At 38.0% G+C, this 15,432-nt stretch overlaps 3 protein-coding genes across 3 annotated transcripts; 2 read left to right on the forward strand and 1 right to left on the reverse strand.

Moving 5' to 3' along the window:
* Positions 1 to 63: 63 nt before the first annotated feature.
* ovol1b (ovo-like zinc finger 1b) lies at positions 64 to 2,965 on the reverse strand. The gene is made up of 4 exons (XM_053649406.1): positions 2,774 to 2,965; positions 1,203 to 1,396; positions 470 to 683; positions 64 to 383 (listed from the first exon to the last, which is right to left on the reverse strand). The coding sequence occupies exons 1-4, from the start codon at positions 2,871 to 2,873 to the stop codon at positions 64 to 66; spliced, it is 828 nt and encodes a 275-aa protein (XP_053505381.1). The 5' UTR covers positions 2,874 to 2,965.
* A 3,776-nt stretch (positions 2,966 to 6,741) lies between these two features.
* Positions 6,742 to 9,774, forward strand: tmem223 (transmembrane protein 223). Its single transcript, XM_053649204.1, has 2 exons — positions 6,742 to 7,439; positions 9,144 to 9,774. Exons 1-2 carry the CDS (start codon positions 6,974 to 6,976, stop codon positions 9,440 to 9,442), a joined length of 765 nt encoding a protein of 254 aa, XP_053505179.1. The 5' UTR covers positions 6,742 to 6,973; the 3' UTR covers positions 9,443 to 9,774.
* Positions 9,775 to 11,219: 1,445 nt separating this feature from the next.
* fosl1b (FOS like 1, AP-1 transcription factor subunit b) lies at positions 11,220 to 14,191 on the forward strand. The gene is made up of 4 exons (XM_053649205.1): positions 11,220 to 11,737; positions 12,111 to 12,359; positions 12,795 to 12,902; positions 13,091 to 14,191. The coding sequence occupies exons 1-4, from the start codon at positions 11,642 to 11,644 to the stop codon at positions 13,226 to 13,228; spliced, it is 591 nt and encodes a 196-aa protein (XP_053505180.1). The 5' UTR covers positions 11,220 to 11,641; the 3' UTR covers positions 13,229 to 14,191.
* The last annotated feature ends 1,241 nt before the right edge of the window (positions 14,192 to 15,432 follow it).

Raw genomic sequence — 15,432 nt, forward strand, 5'->3', positions numbered from 1 at the left:
CTAAACCTCCATTGACCTCCTCATTTGAAATATGTTCCAGGTCATCTGTCATTTCAGCATTACTCAAACACCGGCATCGGCATCACTTAGAGAATGAGGAGAACAGGGTGACACACTTCCTCCTCGGTCTTGTGCCTTCCTTCTCCTGTTTTTGGATTTTGCTTTGGCAATCTTGCTGTTGGGATGTTTGACCTGGATGTGACTGCACAGACTGTCATGTGTCTGAGCAGTCAGGCCACACTCTTCACACACATACAGCTTGTCCCTGCGTTCCTTGTAGGCATACTGTTGGAAGACACCATGAACCTTTTTTAGGTGAGCCTCCAGGGAGCAGCGCTGAGTGAAGGCCTTCTCACACACAGTGCACTTAAAGGGCCGCACACCTGCAAGAGAAACTGTCTGGCTTAGCGAGGCGTGACAAAGAGAGACAGGGAGAAGAAGAGATCGTAACATTTGATGACCGGCTCACCTGTATGGGTGCGCACGTGCCTCTTGAGGTCGAAAGCGTCATTGAAACCTTTCCCACAGTATTCACAAGAGTACCTCTTCAAGTCGCTATGAGTCCTTAAATGACGTTTCATCACTCGGCCAAGACTAAAAGTCTTCTTGCATATTGGGCAGGAAAAAGGGGAATCTGATGTGGTTTGAGAGACATTCAATGCTTCATTATCCGCGTTGGCCATCTGCATAAATGAACGGAATCAAAAAAAGATTGAATTCAGTTTTATTTGTCTAGCACTTTTAACAATAGATATCACACAGCAGCAGAAATCCAGATGTAGATTTAGATCCCTAATGACAAGGAAAGGAAAACGGGAAAAACTCCCTGACACAACAAGAGGAAGAAATCTTTGGAGGAATCAGACTCAAAGTAAACCCATCTTCTTCCAGGTAACACCAGATAGTGAGATAGAAATTATTCATATTCAACAACCGCATACTGTAAAGTAAAATAATACCAGGTATGTTAAAATGACCTCCAGTATGAGCATACGGTGAATTAGATGTCCTGTGTTCATCCCATCACCTTTAGATTACATTAGGGGTTTTTAGATACAAATGTACAGTATCCAAGTAAGATTATTTACTGAAGCAAAGGTGAGATTTGGGCTGAAAGAAAACAGAGACCATATCTCTAAAGTGTGGCAACAGGTCCAGTATTAGAATGTTCTTTAATGTCCCGAAAATGTAATTAATCTGACCTTATTTTTGGAACAGATGAAAGGAGGCCCGTGTGAGCTCAACTCCTGCATGACAGAGCAGGACAGCTGGGCAGTCGAGCTGTGAAATTGAGTGTGTGTTTGTGTGGTCTTGCTCTGTGGGGTGGAGGGACAGACGGGCAGCTCAGCAGGGCTGTGCTCACACTCTTCATGGCCATGATGAGTGAAGATACACACTGAAAAGCAAGCAAAATGGCCTATTACACCATTCAATTAAATGAGTACTAACAATTCCACCAATGGGTCAGGACCATGTCCTGCTCAGATTGGTGATTACCCATTTTCCAATACACTCAAACTTTGTAGTTATTTGAGAAGTTAAGTCAGGGAGCAAGGCAAATAACCAAACTGAACCAGTGACTCACTAGTTACTGAGCTGGACACCCTTGAAGTACATCAATGAGCTCCATAAAATAAGTGCGGTTCATGCTCACATAATGAAGCCTATGCAGGGGATTTCAAAGGGAAAAGATTCGCAGTGGCCATTTTCAACCCTGCCCTCACAGGGATCATCCTGAGAAGTTGCCATGGGCCTGAGATTATGCACAATGGGTCTAGCTATAGCTCTTTGTACTGTCATTCCAAACTTTAGTGAAAAACAATTAATGGACCTTTTAAACAGTCACTGAAGGGACAAATTAATGGATACTTTGCTCCCTATATTCTTTGTGCTGTTATTTTGATTCCAAAAACTGCAACCAGACAGATTACATATAAAAGTAGGTCAAGTTAAACATATTAAACATAATAATAAACCAATCACTAGGAAACTGTACTCTATACGAGCATTATCTGATTAATTGTACTGACCTCAGAAACAATGTTTTTATTATAATATAGGACACTTTTTACTACATTTCTCCATCTTCCCCAGCTGAGACAGTTTTCCTAGCTTATCACTGAAACGATTCTTCTACTTAAATTGCATGAAAGGATAGAGTCTACTTTTCTAGACTTGACAAATTGTTTGCACTGGTTTCTTCCATCCAATACTGTTCTGATCTGTTCTGTATTGAAAATGTACCATCCATTGTCCCCATCCCGTCCATTCCTGAATAAACATTTCATACTAATGTATCTAGTATTACTAAGCATTTAGTAGTACTACTGTAGAGCTGTTGATCCTTTTGAAACAACTTCTATTCTGCTGTTTAATGCTCAGCAAAACTTACTGCTTGCCAGCTGAAGTTACATACTCAACACTTATTAGGCTACAATTTATTTTATTTCACACTTATACTTATTTTATTTGAAATTATTATTATTTCATACTGAATGGCTAGTTTTGACTCCTATGACAAGTTCTCACTGTGCAGGGCGATGGAGCATGAATCACAAACCATGACATCCTGTAAATGAACAAAAGCCCTAAACTAGACAACTGCATGGATCCTCTATTCAAGTACCTGTAAAGAACTTTATCTCCGGTGTTTTCATTCAGCACACATGTCTAATCTCGAAAGACTAAAGAATTAATGAACATGAAACCATATAAAAATCATTTACATGGCAATATTTGCTTTGTGAGCAATATAAACCATATAAACACTCACCTGGTGTATAGATGTCTCCTCGCGCACAGTCAGGTATTTCATTCCATTTTTTTTTCCCGGAAGTGCTGCTCGTCTTTTTAACCAGAAACACTCGCGGCATTTTTGCTTTTTACAGGTTTCTTTGCGCAATAATATTTTCGTTTTAATTTCAATAAACCAAGTATTCCTGTTTTACCAACCTTTAAGCTGCTACCTGCCACATTTAACCCTGTTTTATATATATATATATATATATATATATATATATATATATATATATATATATATATTTTTGGTGAAGTTCACTTTTACTTCACGCGCCCAACTGAACTAAACCGATTCATTTACCTAACACGGTGACCAGGTAAGTCTCGCGCATGCGCGTTAAAGTAACGGTGCAGATCCGCTTAAGTATGTCAGTTACGCATCAAAACAAGGAAAATATTATACTATTCCTAAAAAAAATTATCTAAAAACGGCGGTTTTTATTTGACCCACACAAAAACAATTTTAAGCAATTTAAAATAGGTAGCCTATAGTGCAGAGAAACCAAACTGGTCCTTTATGTGTCAGATTGTGTGAGGTGTGTGAACTGTTTGGCTCATGGGTGTGGACATGTTTAGAGTAATTACTGGGACAGTAGGCTTTGTTGGAGGAGTGAAATAAGAGTTGGTGGGCCTGAGGGTGTGGAAGGTTGGGGTGGGGGTGTATGTCCTATTGCTTAAGTATAGACAGCAATTAGCATTTAAGGCAGACTTACTACACTGATGTAGTCATCCAGTGTGGCCTGGGGGGGGGGCGGTGAACAGAGAATTTAATATGTTTGCACTTAACTACTTTAATGCATAGGCTACAGGGTTGACACCTAACTAAGTATAGCACAATTTGGGTCATCTGGACTTACATAGGTACTGAGTTTTCATTAAAAACTATGTTTCATTCAACTGCCTGCAAATTCACAGCAATAATAAGGTCAGCTCAGTGTCTGTCCCACTTCTGGGCTGATTTAGTGTTTCATGTGTCCTCATAAAAACTCTAATTTATTTTCTTTTATTTCTGTATATGTTATTACTTATCATGTTTAATTATTTTATTATTTAGTGTTATTTCATAATTTATTATATTATTTCTTTTTATTTTATAGGGTTACAAATAATTGTTTTTTTAACAGGTTTTGCCCAGATGGTTTATTTTCTCCAGGTTTATTTTTCACAGTTTTGTCTATAGCTCTGTATGCAAATAAGAAGGGACTCATTGCTCTCTTTGAGCTCTGATAAGGTTTATTCAGGTAGAACAATGGGCCTAAGCCATTAACAGCTCCAAAAGCAGACACACACACACACACACACACACACACACACACACACCTTCCCCAATTTGTACAAAAATAAACCCAAACATTACACACTGTACTGGGGTAAACAGGATACAGTAAACACATTGAAAACTGTTCATTAATGTACCATTGATAACCATGGCTAATATTTTTATTTCCACATACACACATTTTTGTGTATTCTCTTATGTTTATAGACCCATCCCATGAAATAACTTAGAATCTAACATGTTGTTTACTGGCTTCTGGAGACTTCTGTGTGATTTATCATTTGAGGTATTGAATAAATAAAACATCAAATCTGTGTTGTTCCAGATGTTAATCATTAATCAGGTATTAATCATGTATCTTTTGGAGACTCTACTTAGGACGGCACATACATAAAGATCATATTAATGTACTCAGGGTGGTAAATGTATTGCATTTCTAGTTCACATAAAAATAAAAACTTGTAAAAAAGTTGTTACTCAATATTTAGATGTACCCTTTTGTCTATGTACATTATATTAATGGTCACATAATTTGGAACTTGTCTAGAACATTGCAACATAGCCATATAGCTCTGAAAATCAGCGGCATGTCCAGGTTTTTATACAGTACATAGGGGGGCAAAGGAGGGGCACAGCCTCATAATATATAGATGGATCTGCAGAATATCGTATTTGTTCCACGATGCAAAAATGACAATGATATTGCTGATTTGGCTGCACATAGTTGCTCTTATACCTACAGTGATTATTTAAATCAGCAAGATCCACCCTGTCTCATCCCTGTGGCTATACCACAGCTGGTTTGTCAGTATACAGTCAATTATATTCTACGACATGGATGACTGCAGGTTTATTCCAGTACAATAATATGTACAATGTGATTTAAACAACAATAATTATTTTCGTTGTAGTTATCTTGGGGTCAATAAGCATTACAGACGTCTGTCGTGACTAAATGCTCTTTTTTATTATTATTATTATTATTATTCAATGCCACAAGAGCAAGAGGTATTGCACAGTCACATTATTTACATTAATCCTACTAGACAAACATTCTTAAACAAAATTCAGTTTCTTTAAAAGATTACATGTTTTTAGTGCTTTTTTTTATAGTTAACTCCAAAAGGCTTATGTATAATTCAGTCATTTATAAAATGTAGAAAATTTAGTAATGTAGAATTAATAAAATATAGAAAATTATTTACCAAATAAAATAAATAACTGCACAATGTATTGTTGTTTACTTGTTGTTTTATTATTGTTGTGGGTCAGTAAGAAAACATGGTGGAATCAATGGACGCAATTACGGAACCGGCCATGCATTATAATTTCCACCCCTGTTGTTTTCTCGTGATCTCGACTTAATTTTTCTGTGTACTGGACATCCATTGTCCCGAAGTCAATTGGGTTTTTTAATGGGTTTTTGGTTAAATGACTGAATAAGGTCTGTGGTTAACACAAACTCAAGAAATGTTAACGTTTTATACTACGACATAAAATATATCAGTAATACCCCACTCAGGATTTTTTTTTAAGCTTTTATGTGTCTTGAAAAAGACGGTTGCTAACAAGTAGCTAAATTGGACTACAGAGGTTGTCGGGGAAATTAAACGTCATCACGCCAAACAGGAAGACTTCTCTAATATAGCCTTGTTGTGTTTATACTCGCGATCTTGCAACTCAAAATTTCAAACTTGTAGATCTATCAATTTATAGTATTTTCCAAGCGTATTGGTTTTTTTTAAAAAAAAATTAAGATTGAACGAATTTACGGAAACGTAGTGTTGAAGTCATACGACCTTGGTGTAGTTTGTTTATAGCATTAGCTTTTACTTCTTTCGATTATATTTAGACTTCAAATTTCATAAAAGTTTTGTTCACTTGTGAAGATTATCTTAATGAATGAAACATATAAGAATCAAACGTTAGTTGGTCACAGTTTATTTTCTGCAATAATCCAAAAGCCAATGGAAAAACCCTATTTGCTTTTTGTCGAGGGAATGATGATGCTAACTTCTGGGGTGGCCTACAAAAATACGTCATCTCTGCAGGACTGACGACTTCCACATTAGTGTCCGACACTTGAGAAGGGGGCATCCCTCTCTCTTAATGCGGAGATAAGGTCCATCTCTACAGCGGGAAGTTATTACACTTATGAGGGCAAAGATGCCAACGTGCATGTAACACCAGTCCCGTTCACAAAACGCGAGGTTTTCTCACAATAAAATTACATCATGAGTAAACAGTTATTGGTTATGTCGATTTCACGAGAGAACAACAGAAGAAAAAAAAACCTAATAATGCATGGCCGCTTAGGGCTTCCATAAGTAACGTCTGTAGTTGACGGTAAATTTGTTAAAATCTAACAGCCTGCACAATATGCGATAGTATTATACAACAATATAATATGTAACGATAAACTTTTCAGTGGCTACAAACATTTTTTAAAAACAAAATACACCGGATGCGCATTCTTTTCTGTTCATTTTCTAGAAGTAGAGTTTAAAAAAAAACCTTGCTGTGTTTTTTTTTCTTCCAGTTAATTAAGAGAAGGTACACCGCCATCTTGCTCCGATTAAAGTCACTTGAACGCAATTGACATCGTAATTATGACGTCCCAACTCGTAAATACGAACTTCCCAGGCGGAAATGAACAGTGAGTCACTAGGGGGCATGGCGTAATCAAATTACAGAGACAGACTACAGATTTGGACCAACGCGCTTTCCGTACTAATGGGAGTAAAGAACAATATGGCGGCGTCCTGGTGAGCTGTCTTAGCTAAAATATAGGTGCACAGAAATTGTCACTATCTCTTATGGATAGTTAATTGGAGTTCACTGTACAACCAGTTGGAGTATAAAAATACTGTACTGTTAAATATCTAACCGAGCGTCATGGCGTCTCAGTGTGTATTATTTACAGCTCGGGCTTTCTTCATTGCACCCCATCGGGTGACCTGTATACAGCATTTCCGCGCTGTTCTGCCTCTGTCCAGGCGGTATGTGGGAAGTATCAAGAATCCCAGAATCTTGAATCCATTGAAATGCATGTCATTGACATCTCATGTAAGGTTACTCCCCGTTCAACCACTTCGGAGTTCCCATTCCGCCGTGGTGAGAGATGTGGTGCTGTTCGAACATGACCGAAGCCGCTTCTTCAGGCTCCTGGCTCTGTTTTGTGGAGGTCAGTTTCTGTTCTGGAGCTATCTGGCCTATTTTGCGTTCACGGGACTTCGAGACACGAGAAAGAGCAGCAAAGAGCCTCAAAAGGTCAGGACGGAATTGGGACTTTTTAGCTTTGACATAAACCTTGGATCCAATACCTGGAGATATGGATTCACTTTCGGCTGTCTTATTATAGGTAAGTGTTCTGCCAATCCTACTCAGGATCCCACATGTATTTATCGCTTAAAAGTGATAATATCAGGTGTATGCGCACTCCACTCCCACCTGTGCACATACACCTGATATTATCACTTTTAAGGTCTGCTTGTTTAATAAATATTGTGTATATTGCTGATGATTCAAATGAAAATAACGTTTTGGACATTTTTAGAATTATTATCACAAACTCTTTACAGGGAAATAATACATGCACAGTCTCTACAAGTCACCAAATGATGTAGACAAATTTTTTACATTATTCATTAATATAATCCAATATTCATTGGATCGTCATGGTTATTTGCATATCAAACCATTTGAACTGAACACCATCCCTCTCCCATTACAATATTTGCACATTTCTGCATGGACTCTATTGCATTTTTGCAGCTACTGTTCTTATAAGAATATTGTATTTAATGTCTTGTCACTATTATACACTTTACCTGCCTGCTGCTGAAATAACTGCAATGTCCATATTTGGTATAAGCTAATCTGCTGAATACTAAGTCATAGCATGTTATGTTTACATTTATACCAGTTTTAAATTATATTGTTACTCTTTGGCACCTATCTTTTGCACTACTTGTTATATCGGACACGTCCATACTAGAACTGTGTACTGATTGGCGCTACACTGTTACTTACTGTGCCTATTGTCCTGTTTTAGTAATTACTGTACTGTCTTGTGTTGTTAGCACACATTTGCACGTGCATTTATGTAAAAATGTGTAGATCTTATTTAGTTCTGTGTCGTCTCATGTGGTCAGTGTCTTCTTTTATGTAGCACCATGGTCCTGGAGGAACGTTTCGGTTCACTGTGTACTGTACAAGCTGTATATGGTTGAAATTACAATAAAGCCACTTGGACTTGAATGTTACATGAAGAAGGAAGATTTTATGAAGACAACTGTAACATTGAGTTTTATTAGAATATAAAGCGTTTATTAAAAATGATCGATTATAGTGTATTTCTTGTAAAAGAAAGATGGACTCTTTGGTCATGGCAACACAAAGAATTTAGATATTTACAGTATACTGTAATTTCTGTATAGAAAGCAGGCAAAATGAAGCAGTGGTAGTGTGTATTTGGGAAATGGACATGAAGGAAATGGTTATGGATAGAATATCTCTCTTTTATTACTTGTAAATATAGCCACAATGAGAGTTTAAAATAAAGAACAAAGTGTACATGTGGGACAACTGTGGGGCAAACACTGGTAATCAGTGATTGTTTGTTTGGAACAATGGTGAGCATTGGGCTGTTGGAAACTATGTTGATCAGTGATTTCTCATTGGAAACATAGGTTCATGCAAGAGGAACTCAGTTGAGATTTACACACCAAACCTGCTCTCTCAACTTTTTCAACCAGCAGCTGTACAGAACAGTTTTCTAACATCTGTTCAGAAATGTCACTAGATTTGTCAGTAGACTCTTAACCTTGATAATTGTATATTAAAAGTCAGCAAATCTAGTGAAAAACTCACTAAAATTTAATAAATCCATAATTAACATAAAATATACATTGGATATCTATAATGAAATCATGAAGATTAACAACGCTTTTACTTTTATACAAATATCCTTGACAGTCTGTATAGGAACTTGACTGTTCCTTACTCTTATAAAGTACCAAACCTTCTCACCACCGGTCTCATCTCTGTCTTACTCTGCCATTAGGAGGAGGAATTGTTGGACTGGGCATGTTGTTCAGCCGTCGCTCTGTGAGCCGTGTAGTCCTGCATAAGGGAGGTGGAAAGGTGACCGTGTGTACCCAGTCACCCCTAGGAGTGAGCAATGCCTGGCATCTAACTGTACCTTTGAATCAAGTGGCTTGTCACGCACACAGGCAGGAATCACCCTCCTTCATCCCTCTCAAAGTAAAAAATCATAAGTTCTATTTCCTTTTGGACAAGGAAGGGAACCTGACCAATCCGAAACTGTTTGATGTCACTGTTGGTGCCTACAGACCATTATAGGTGTCATGCCAACTGCATGGTTAAAAACTATATAGATGTTTTACTTCTGATGAAAGTTTCTTATAGACTTTTTCATTTGTACCTTTGTACACACATGTGGCAAGTAATAAAAGCTTAAATAGCAATAACATGATTTTGATGTATTACTCATTTACATTACATCAGTGTCCTGACTCACAAATTCAAATAGCAACATGTCGATTTTTTTCTAATGATAAATAGAGGTTTGAGGAGGAGAAAATAAATGTTTCATTAATCAAGATGGTGAACTGATTTATTTTACACTTACAGATAATTGTATATGTGGACTTAGTATGATGTAAATGTATTACATTTCAAGTAATCACTTTTCATTTATTATAAAAACAAGTAAACTAGAGAGGAAGTTGTCTGTTATAAATAGATGCAGATGGCACATTTGTATTTATTAAATAATACACATTCTGTACTCTTTTGGTGCTTAGTAAAGCACTAAGCCTTGAGTGATTCATATAGAGCAGACTGTTTTTTTTCCCACTTGTTATTCACATGAAATGTTCACTGCCCAAGGAGATTTAAATGATAATCAAGATGTGGAGAAGGCTGTGTAAGCAGGTTGTATTACTAATACTACAGGGAAGAAGGTGCTTTCATGAAAATCATCAAATGAATGACTAATTCACATTTGTTACCAAACAGGTCAAATATGCAGGATTAGTACAAAAACAAGTGTAACACCACATAATAACCATTTGGACATCAGCGAGAAAGTCTAAACTACTTGGACACAAGACAGGGCCTGATCAACCCCGAATGGTTCACCTGGACAAGGGTGTCTGATTCTGAAAGCCCAGAAACAATTGATGACCCCAGGTTACATCAGTGATTATGATGATGTCCATGTGCATCACGAGATGTAATATAAAACCATAATCATGTAGATTCCTGATCAGCATTTTTACTTTGTAGCTCTGGTCAAGTAATACAGAGGCAGAACATTTCTTTCACCTGCATCCTGAAAGATGACAAATTACCATTAAAACAAAACAAAACAAAACAAAACAAAAAAAAACATGTGGATGACATTAAGTTGATCAGCTCAGTAGTGGACAGGAGTGACTAAGCTGGTGCAGAAATATTACACACAGTTTTGAAAACTGAATCAGGTGGCCTGAAGCTAAATCTAATTTTTATTGTCGCTGATATGAGTCACAACTTCTGACAAAGACAACAAAGCAGAGGCTGAATGCCACCTGAGGCATGGAGGAACAGAAAGAGAACAGGGTGGCTGTGGACATCAGGTAGATATCAAATATCAAAAAACAAAAACAATTCTAATTATATAAAAAGAAAAGAAAAGAAAAACGATTAGGGCGAAGAAATTTGAGCTAGCTATCCTATTAGCTGAACTAATTCTCTACCCCCAAGCAAATGCAGCGTTCAAGTTCAGTTTTAAACTGCTGTGTATACGCGATTTAGCTTAACAGAGTAATCAAATTAACAGCAGGTTAGTCATTAGTCAGTGGGGAAAATTAAACTAAGCTTGAACTACCTACGTCTGAAAGGTTTAGCACTCTAGCTAAATGTGGGGGAAAAGCGAAATGATGCTAATACGGAAGAGAGAAGAACAAATATCGGCGCCATTTATATGAATCATCTGAGGGACCACAATGGAATGTATTCAGTGTAGTCTGTTATTGACCAACCGTCAGATATTTGGATAGAAATTGACAAATTAAATAAAATACACAACAAATGTAGAGTTAATAGACAAATACAGTGAAGCCAAACAATTCTGAGTTGTTTAAAATTATTTCCTTTATTTGTGCTATATGTAATATTTTACTGATTTTAACCATGATGTGGACCGAAAAGTTGAAGGCAGTTGGAAACCATATGCACTTCGTTTGTTTATTTTGACCTGAAACATTATGTGAAGGCGATAATAAAGCTCATTTTGGACAGGGATAGGGTATCACGTACTCAAGAGGGAAAGGGAGGGACTGAAACACACTAGTGTAGTGAAATATGGATTGAATCACGTGCTTTACTTTCATCCCTGTAGGAGCGCGTGTAGTCGTTTGAATTCACCCTGTGGCGCGAGGGATTTCAGTTCAGGAGTTGATGAGATGAAAATGTGCGATTTTAGGGGGGGAAAACCCGGACGATCTAAATGATTGGGTTTGACGGTCATGATAATCCTGGAGAACATTTGGAGAGATGTATCAAAGCCACGGGAGTGCAGCTTTCACTTACGGACTTTTTACAGACATGGCAGCACGACTGGACCTGAACACCACCACCCAAATGCACAAGGTTCGTTAAACTAATTGAACAAATGTAAATGGGACTAAAATGGAGCGGGAAACAGATGCTTTAGTAATAGCATGCGATATAGAAAGGCAACAAGTAAAACAACCAATACATAGCTAAAGTGAGAAGACAATGACATTTAGCGAATAAAATACTCCCTGTGTAGTTATTTTCAACCAGCTCATTAATTAGGCTATGTATGAATCAGTATTCTTATGCTCCTAATCATAGCCCTACCTCTTAACACTCCCACCCTTTGCTTTCTTCATCTTCTTCTTCTTCTTCTTCTTCTTCTTCTTCTTATTTTAGAATTTGTTTTAAAAGTTTGTATTTTTATTTATTTAATTTTTTTTGCTTCCCTCACAATATTTTGCAGAAGATCACAGATGCAGTCACATCTAGCTCCAATGCTGACTCTGTCACCTCCAGGCCAGATGATGAGTGGCTTCTTGAGTCTTCTCTTGTCTCAGAAGCAGAGTGCATCTGGGACACCATGGCCTCCTTTTTGCCCTCTTCACTGCCAAACTGTCCATGTCTCCTGTCACAGTGTTTCAATCCAGAGCTGCTCCATTCTGGGACAAGAGACAGATCTCAGGATCCAGACAAAGAACACAGCAATCAACCTGTAAGTTGTAGATTTGTTTGTAGATATAAATGTTCTGGTTTAACGTCCTAAACAGTGGAAGCAGGGACGAGCTGTCCATTTGACTCATCCGGTTATGGTAAAGAGGGCTGTGTGATTCACACCTTAGTCATATAGAATCTCATAGGGTGAGTCAGTGTAGTAATATTCGCGCGGGACTCAGAAAGCACACACTCAAACCAGATTGTAAATCTGGCCATTGATGAGTAAGAGGAGTAATATTTGGGGAAATCTGTGTGCTGTACAGTTATCTCCCACAAGATGGCAGTATCATCATTTGCTTGATCCTGCCATATTGCTTATGTAAATGTGGGAGAAGGTTTGGGAGAATTACATCATGAACTTTTATGTTCATATTTTTAAAATAGAGTTATTCTGTACAATTAACCGTTATTCTTGCCTCTGAATCACTTCTAGAGATCCATTGAGGAGTGTGAGAGGAGGAGAGCCCGCAGGGAAAGGAACAGAATAGCAGCTGCTAGATGTCGGGATCGTCGACGCATGCTTACGGACACGTTACAAAACGTGAGTCTCATGGATAGCAATTGTAATTTCAAATTTGATTTATTTACTGGCTTGTAACTAATAATAAAGTATTACCATTTAACCATTTGTTCCATCCTGGCGCTAGATTTAATGTAATACTTATTTCTCTCATGATACATGACACTGGAATCTATATGTACTGCTAAACTCTTCTGTTTGACCTTTAGGAGACTGAGCAGTTGGAGCGTGTGAAGGCTCAGCTGGAGGCAGAGATTGCTGGGCTGGAGAGGGAGAAAGAAAGGCTGGAGTTCGTTCTGGAGGCCCATAAGCCTGTCTGTAAGATGGATGGCTCTAATCTTGAATAACCATCAACCCTGAACAAGTTCAGAACTGAGTCTGCAGGTTCAGATCAGTCCTGACAGTTGATATTTTAGTTTAAGAAAGCTGAAAGGCAATTATGTTACCATGTTAAACATAAGCAACATTACATTTTGCATGTTGTTCACAAATAGTACTGAATAGTAAATTTTTATAGAATTCCTATTTTTCATTCTAAACTGTTTAGAAATTAAATAATCAAACTCTTAGCCACCCCAGTGAGCATGAAGTTGTATTATAAATAGTCAGCATGGCCTGACATAGAATGACCCATAAAAATGTCCCATAAAAAAGCAATTGGTTTATTCTTTCTGGGTTTTTATTTTGGTCCATATGAACTTTGATGTCTTGTGTAGACCACACAGTCACACTTATCTGTGTCCATATTCACATCTATTAAAAAACCCTTTTACTCCAGACATTGCATGAACCTTTGGCAAAAACACTTTTCTGAATGTTTTTGTGCTCACTGGGACCCAGTTGTAGGCCCTATGTCTTGCCTGGTGCTGGAAAAAAAAAACCTTTATTAATGCATAACCACAATAGAAAATAACTTGTACAAATTCTGCAACATAACACAGATGTGGCCAGTAACTTATGTCAGTGAAACACAATAAAGATTCTTAGTGAACGTATTAGATTGTGACTGGATCATTTCCTTAAATCGTTCATTTGAATTAATGGAATTCTTTAGTTTTATATAAGAAGAAGGGTTGGAAGAAGACCAAAAAATTTCTATAGAAAACAAAAAGGACACAGAAACAATTACACTTTTGTTAATTAATTATCTTTTTAGCAGAAAATCAGATTCCTGTATGAATATACAAATTGGAAATGCCCCCTTCTCCTTATGTAGGTTCTGCATGATCTGCAGCTTACATTAGCATATTGAAACATGACTGGCTCTTATACCTGCAAACTAGTCGCTTTTCAGCGAAATTCGCCGTTTTGAATCAAAATATGTCATTAATGTCAAGCGTGTAGATCCGAAGAGTTTAATTTCGAGTGATTGGGGTGGGGTGAAACTGCAAGCACAATAAGGGCCGTTCTTGTATTCGTTATATTAAATGTAGACGCGCTCATGCTGTGTGACGCGCTCGTTTTTCGAGATGGAAAATCCCAACTTTTCAGAATTCCGCAAGCGCTACCACAGGTCATGTGACAAGAACCAACCAATCAGCTTCACCCTTTCTCTTTGTCCACTCTGAAATAGGCTTTGAATCTCACGGAGCGGTTGAATTAGTTGGTGAAATTCTCCGTTTTCTACGTGCTTGAAGGGTGGAGTGCGCCCAAACACGACGTTTTTTTCTCTCTTCTCCATAAATAAACCTAGTAGCAGAGCTTCTGCAAGGGATTTGCGGTGCTGTAAATCCAGCCTGTGCTAAAACTTCCTCGTCGTCATGGAGAGCGCAGCTCGTGGTTGCTTAGCAACGGCAGACACCACGGGAGCTCAAGCGTTTTCCACATGCGAATGGCCCCTAAAAATCACAAGAATCGGAAATCGGCTAATTTCCCATAAACTGGAGTGAGACCACAGACGTCTCTCGAGCTGTCGCGATCTTTTTCCCAATACAACATCTCTGGTGCGGCGTCTCGTGATACATTTTTTCCCTAACGTTACCCCATCAAACTTTTCCCAACCTGTTGGTAAGCTTGTTAGCACGTAAGCTAACGTCAGTCAGTTCAGAATGAATCGGAATACTTTTGCTGAGTTTAAGACTCCCACTGCATCCGTATTTCTGTCTGATTTTAACGTCTGTCGTTATGGAAACTTACACGGGGAATAAAGACGAACACGTAATGAAACAAGACCCACTGTGTTTTAGTGAGTGATCGTGTTGACCATGGTTACGTGTTAACATGATCAGTGTTTGCTAATGTGTTCAATTTAGAGATGTAAAATTTATTAAACCTTGTTTCTTCAGTTTTATGCTTCAACGTCGCAAAGCAATTGGGTTTTTAATACTTGCGTATGAGCTTCTCCTTGGTCATATACACTGATCTATATATATATAGATCCATCCATCAATCTATACTGCTTATCCTTCAGGGTCACGGGGAACCTGTAGCATATCCCAGGGAGTATCGGGCACAAGACGGGGTATACCCTGGATGGGGTGCCAATCAATCGCGGGGCACACTCACACACCCACTTATACACTACAGACACTTTGGACATGCCAATCAACCT

The sequence above is a fragment of the Ictalurus furcatus genome, chromosome 18 (assembly GCF_023375685.1).
Source record: "Ictalurus furcatus strain D&B chromosome 18, Billie_1.0, whole genome shotgun sequence".
NCBI classification, from domain to species: domain Eukaryota; kingdom Metazoa; phylum Chordata; class Actinopteri; order Siluriformes; family Ictaluridae; genus Ictalurus; species Ictalurus furcatus.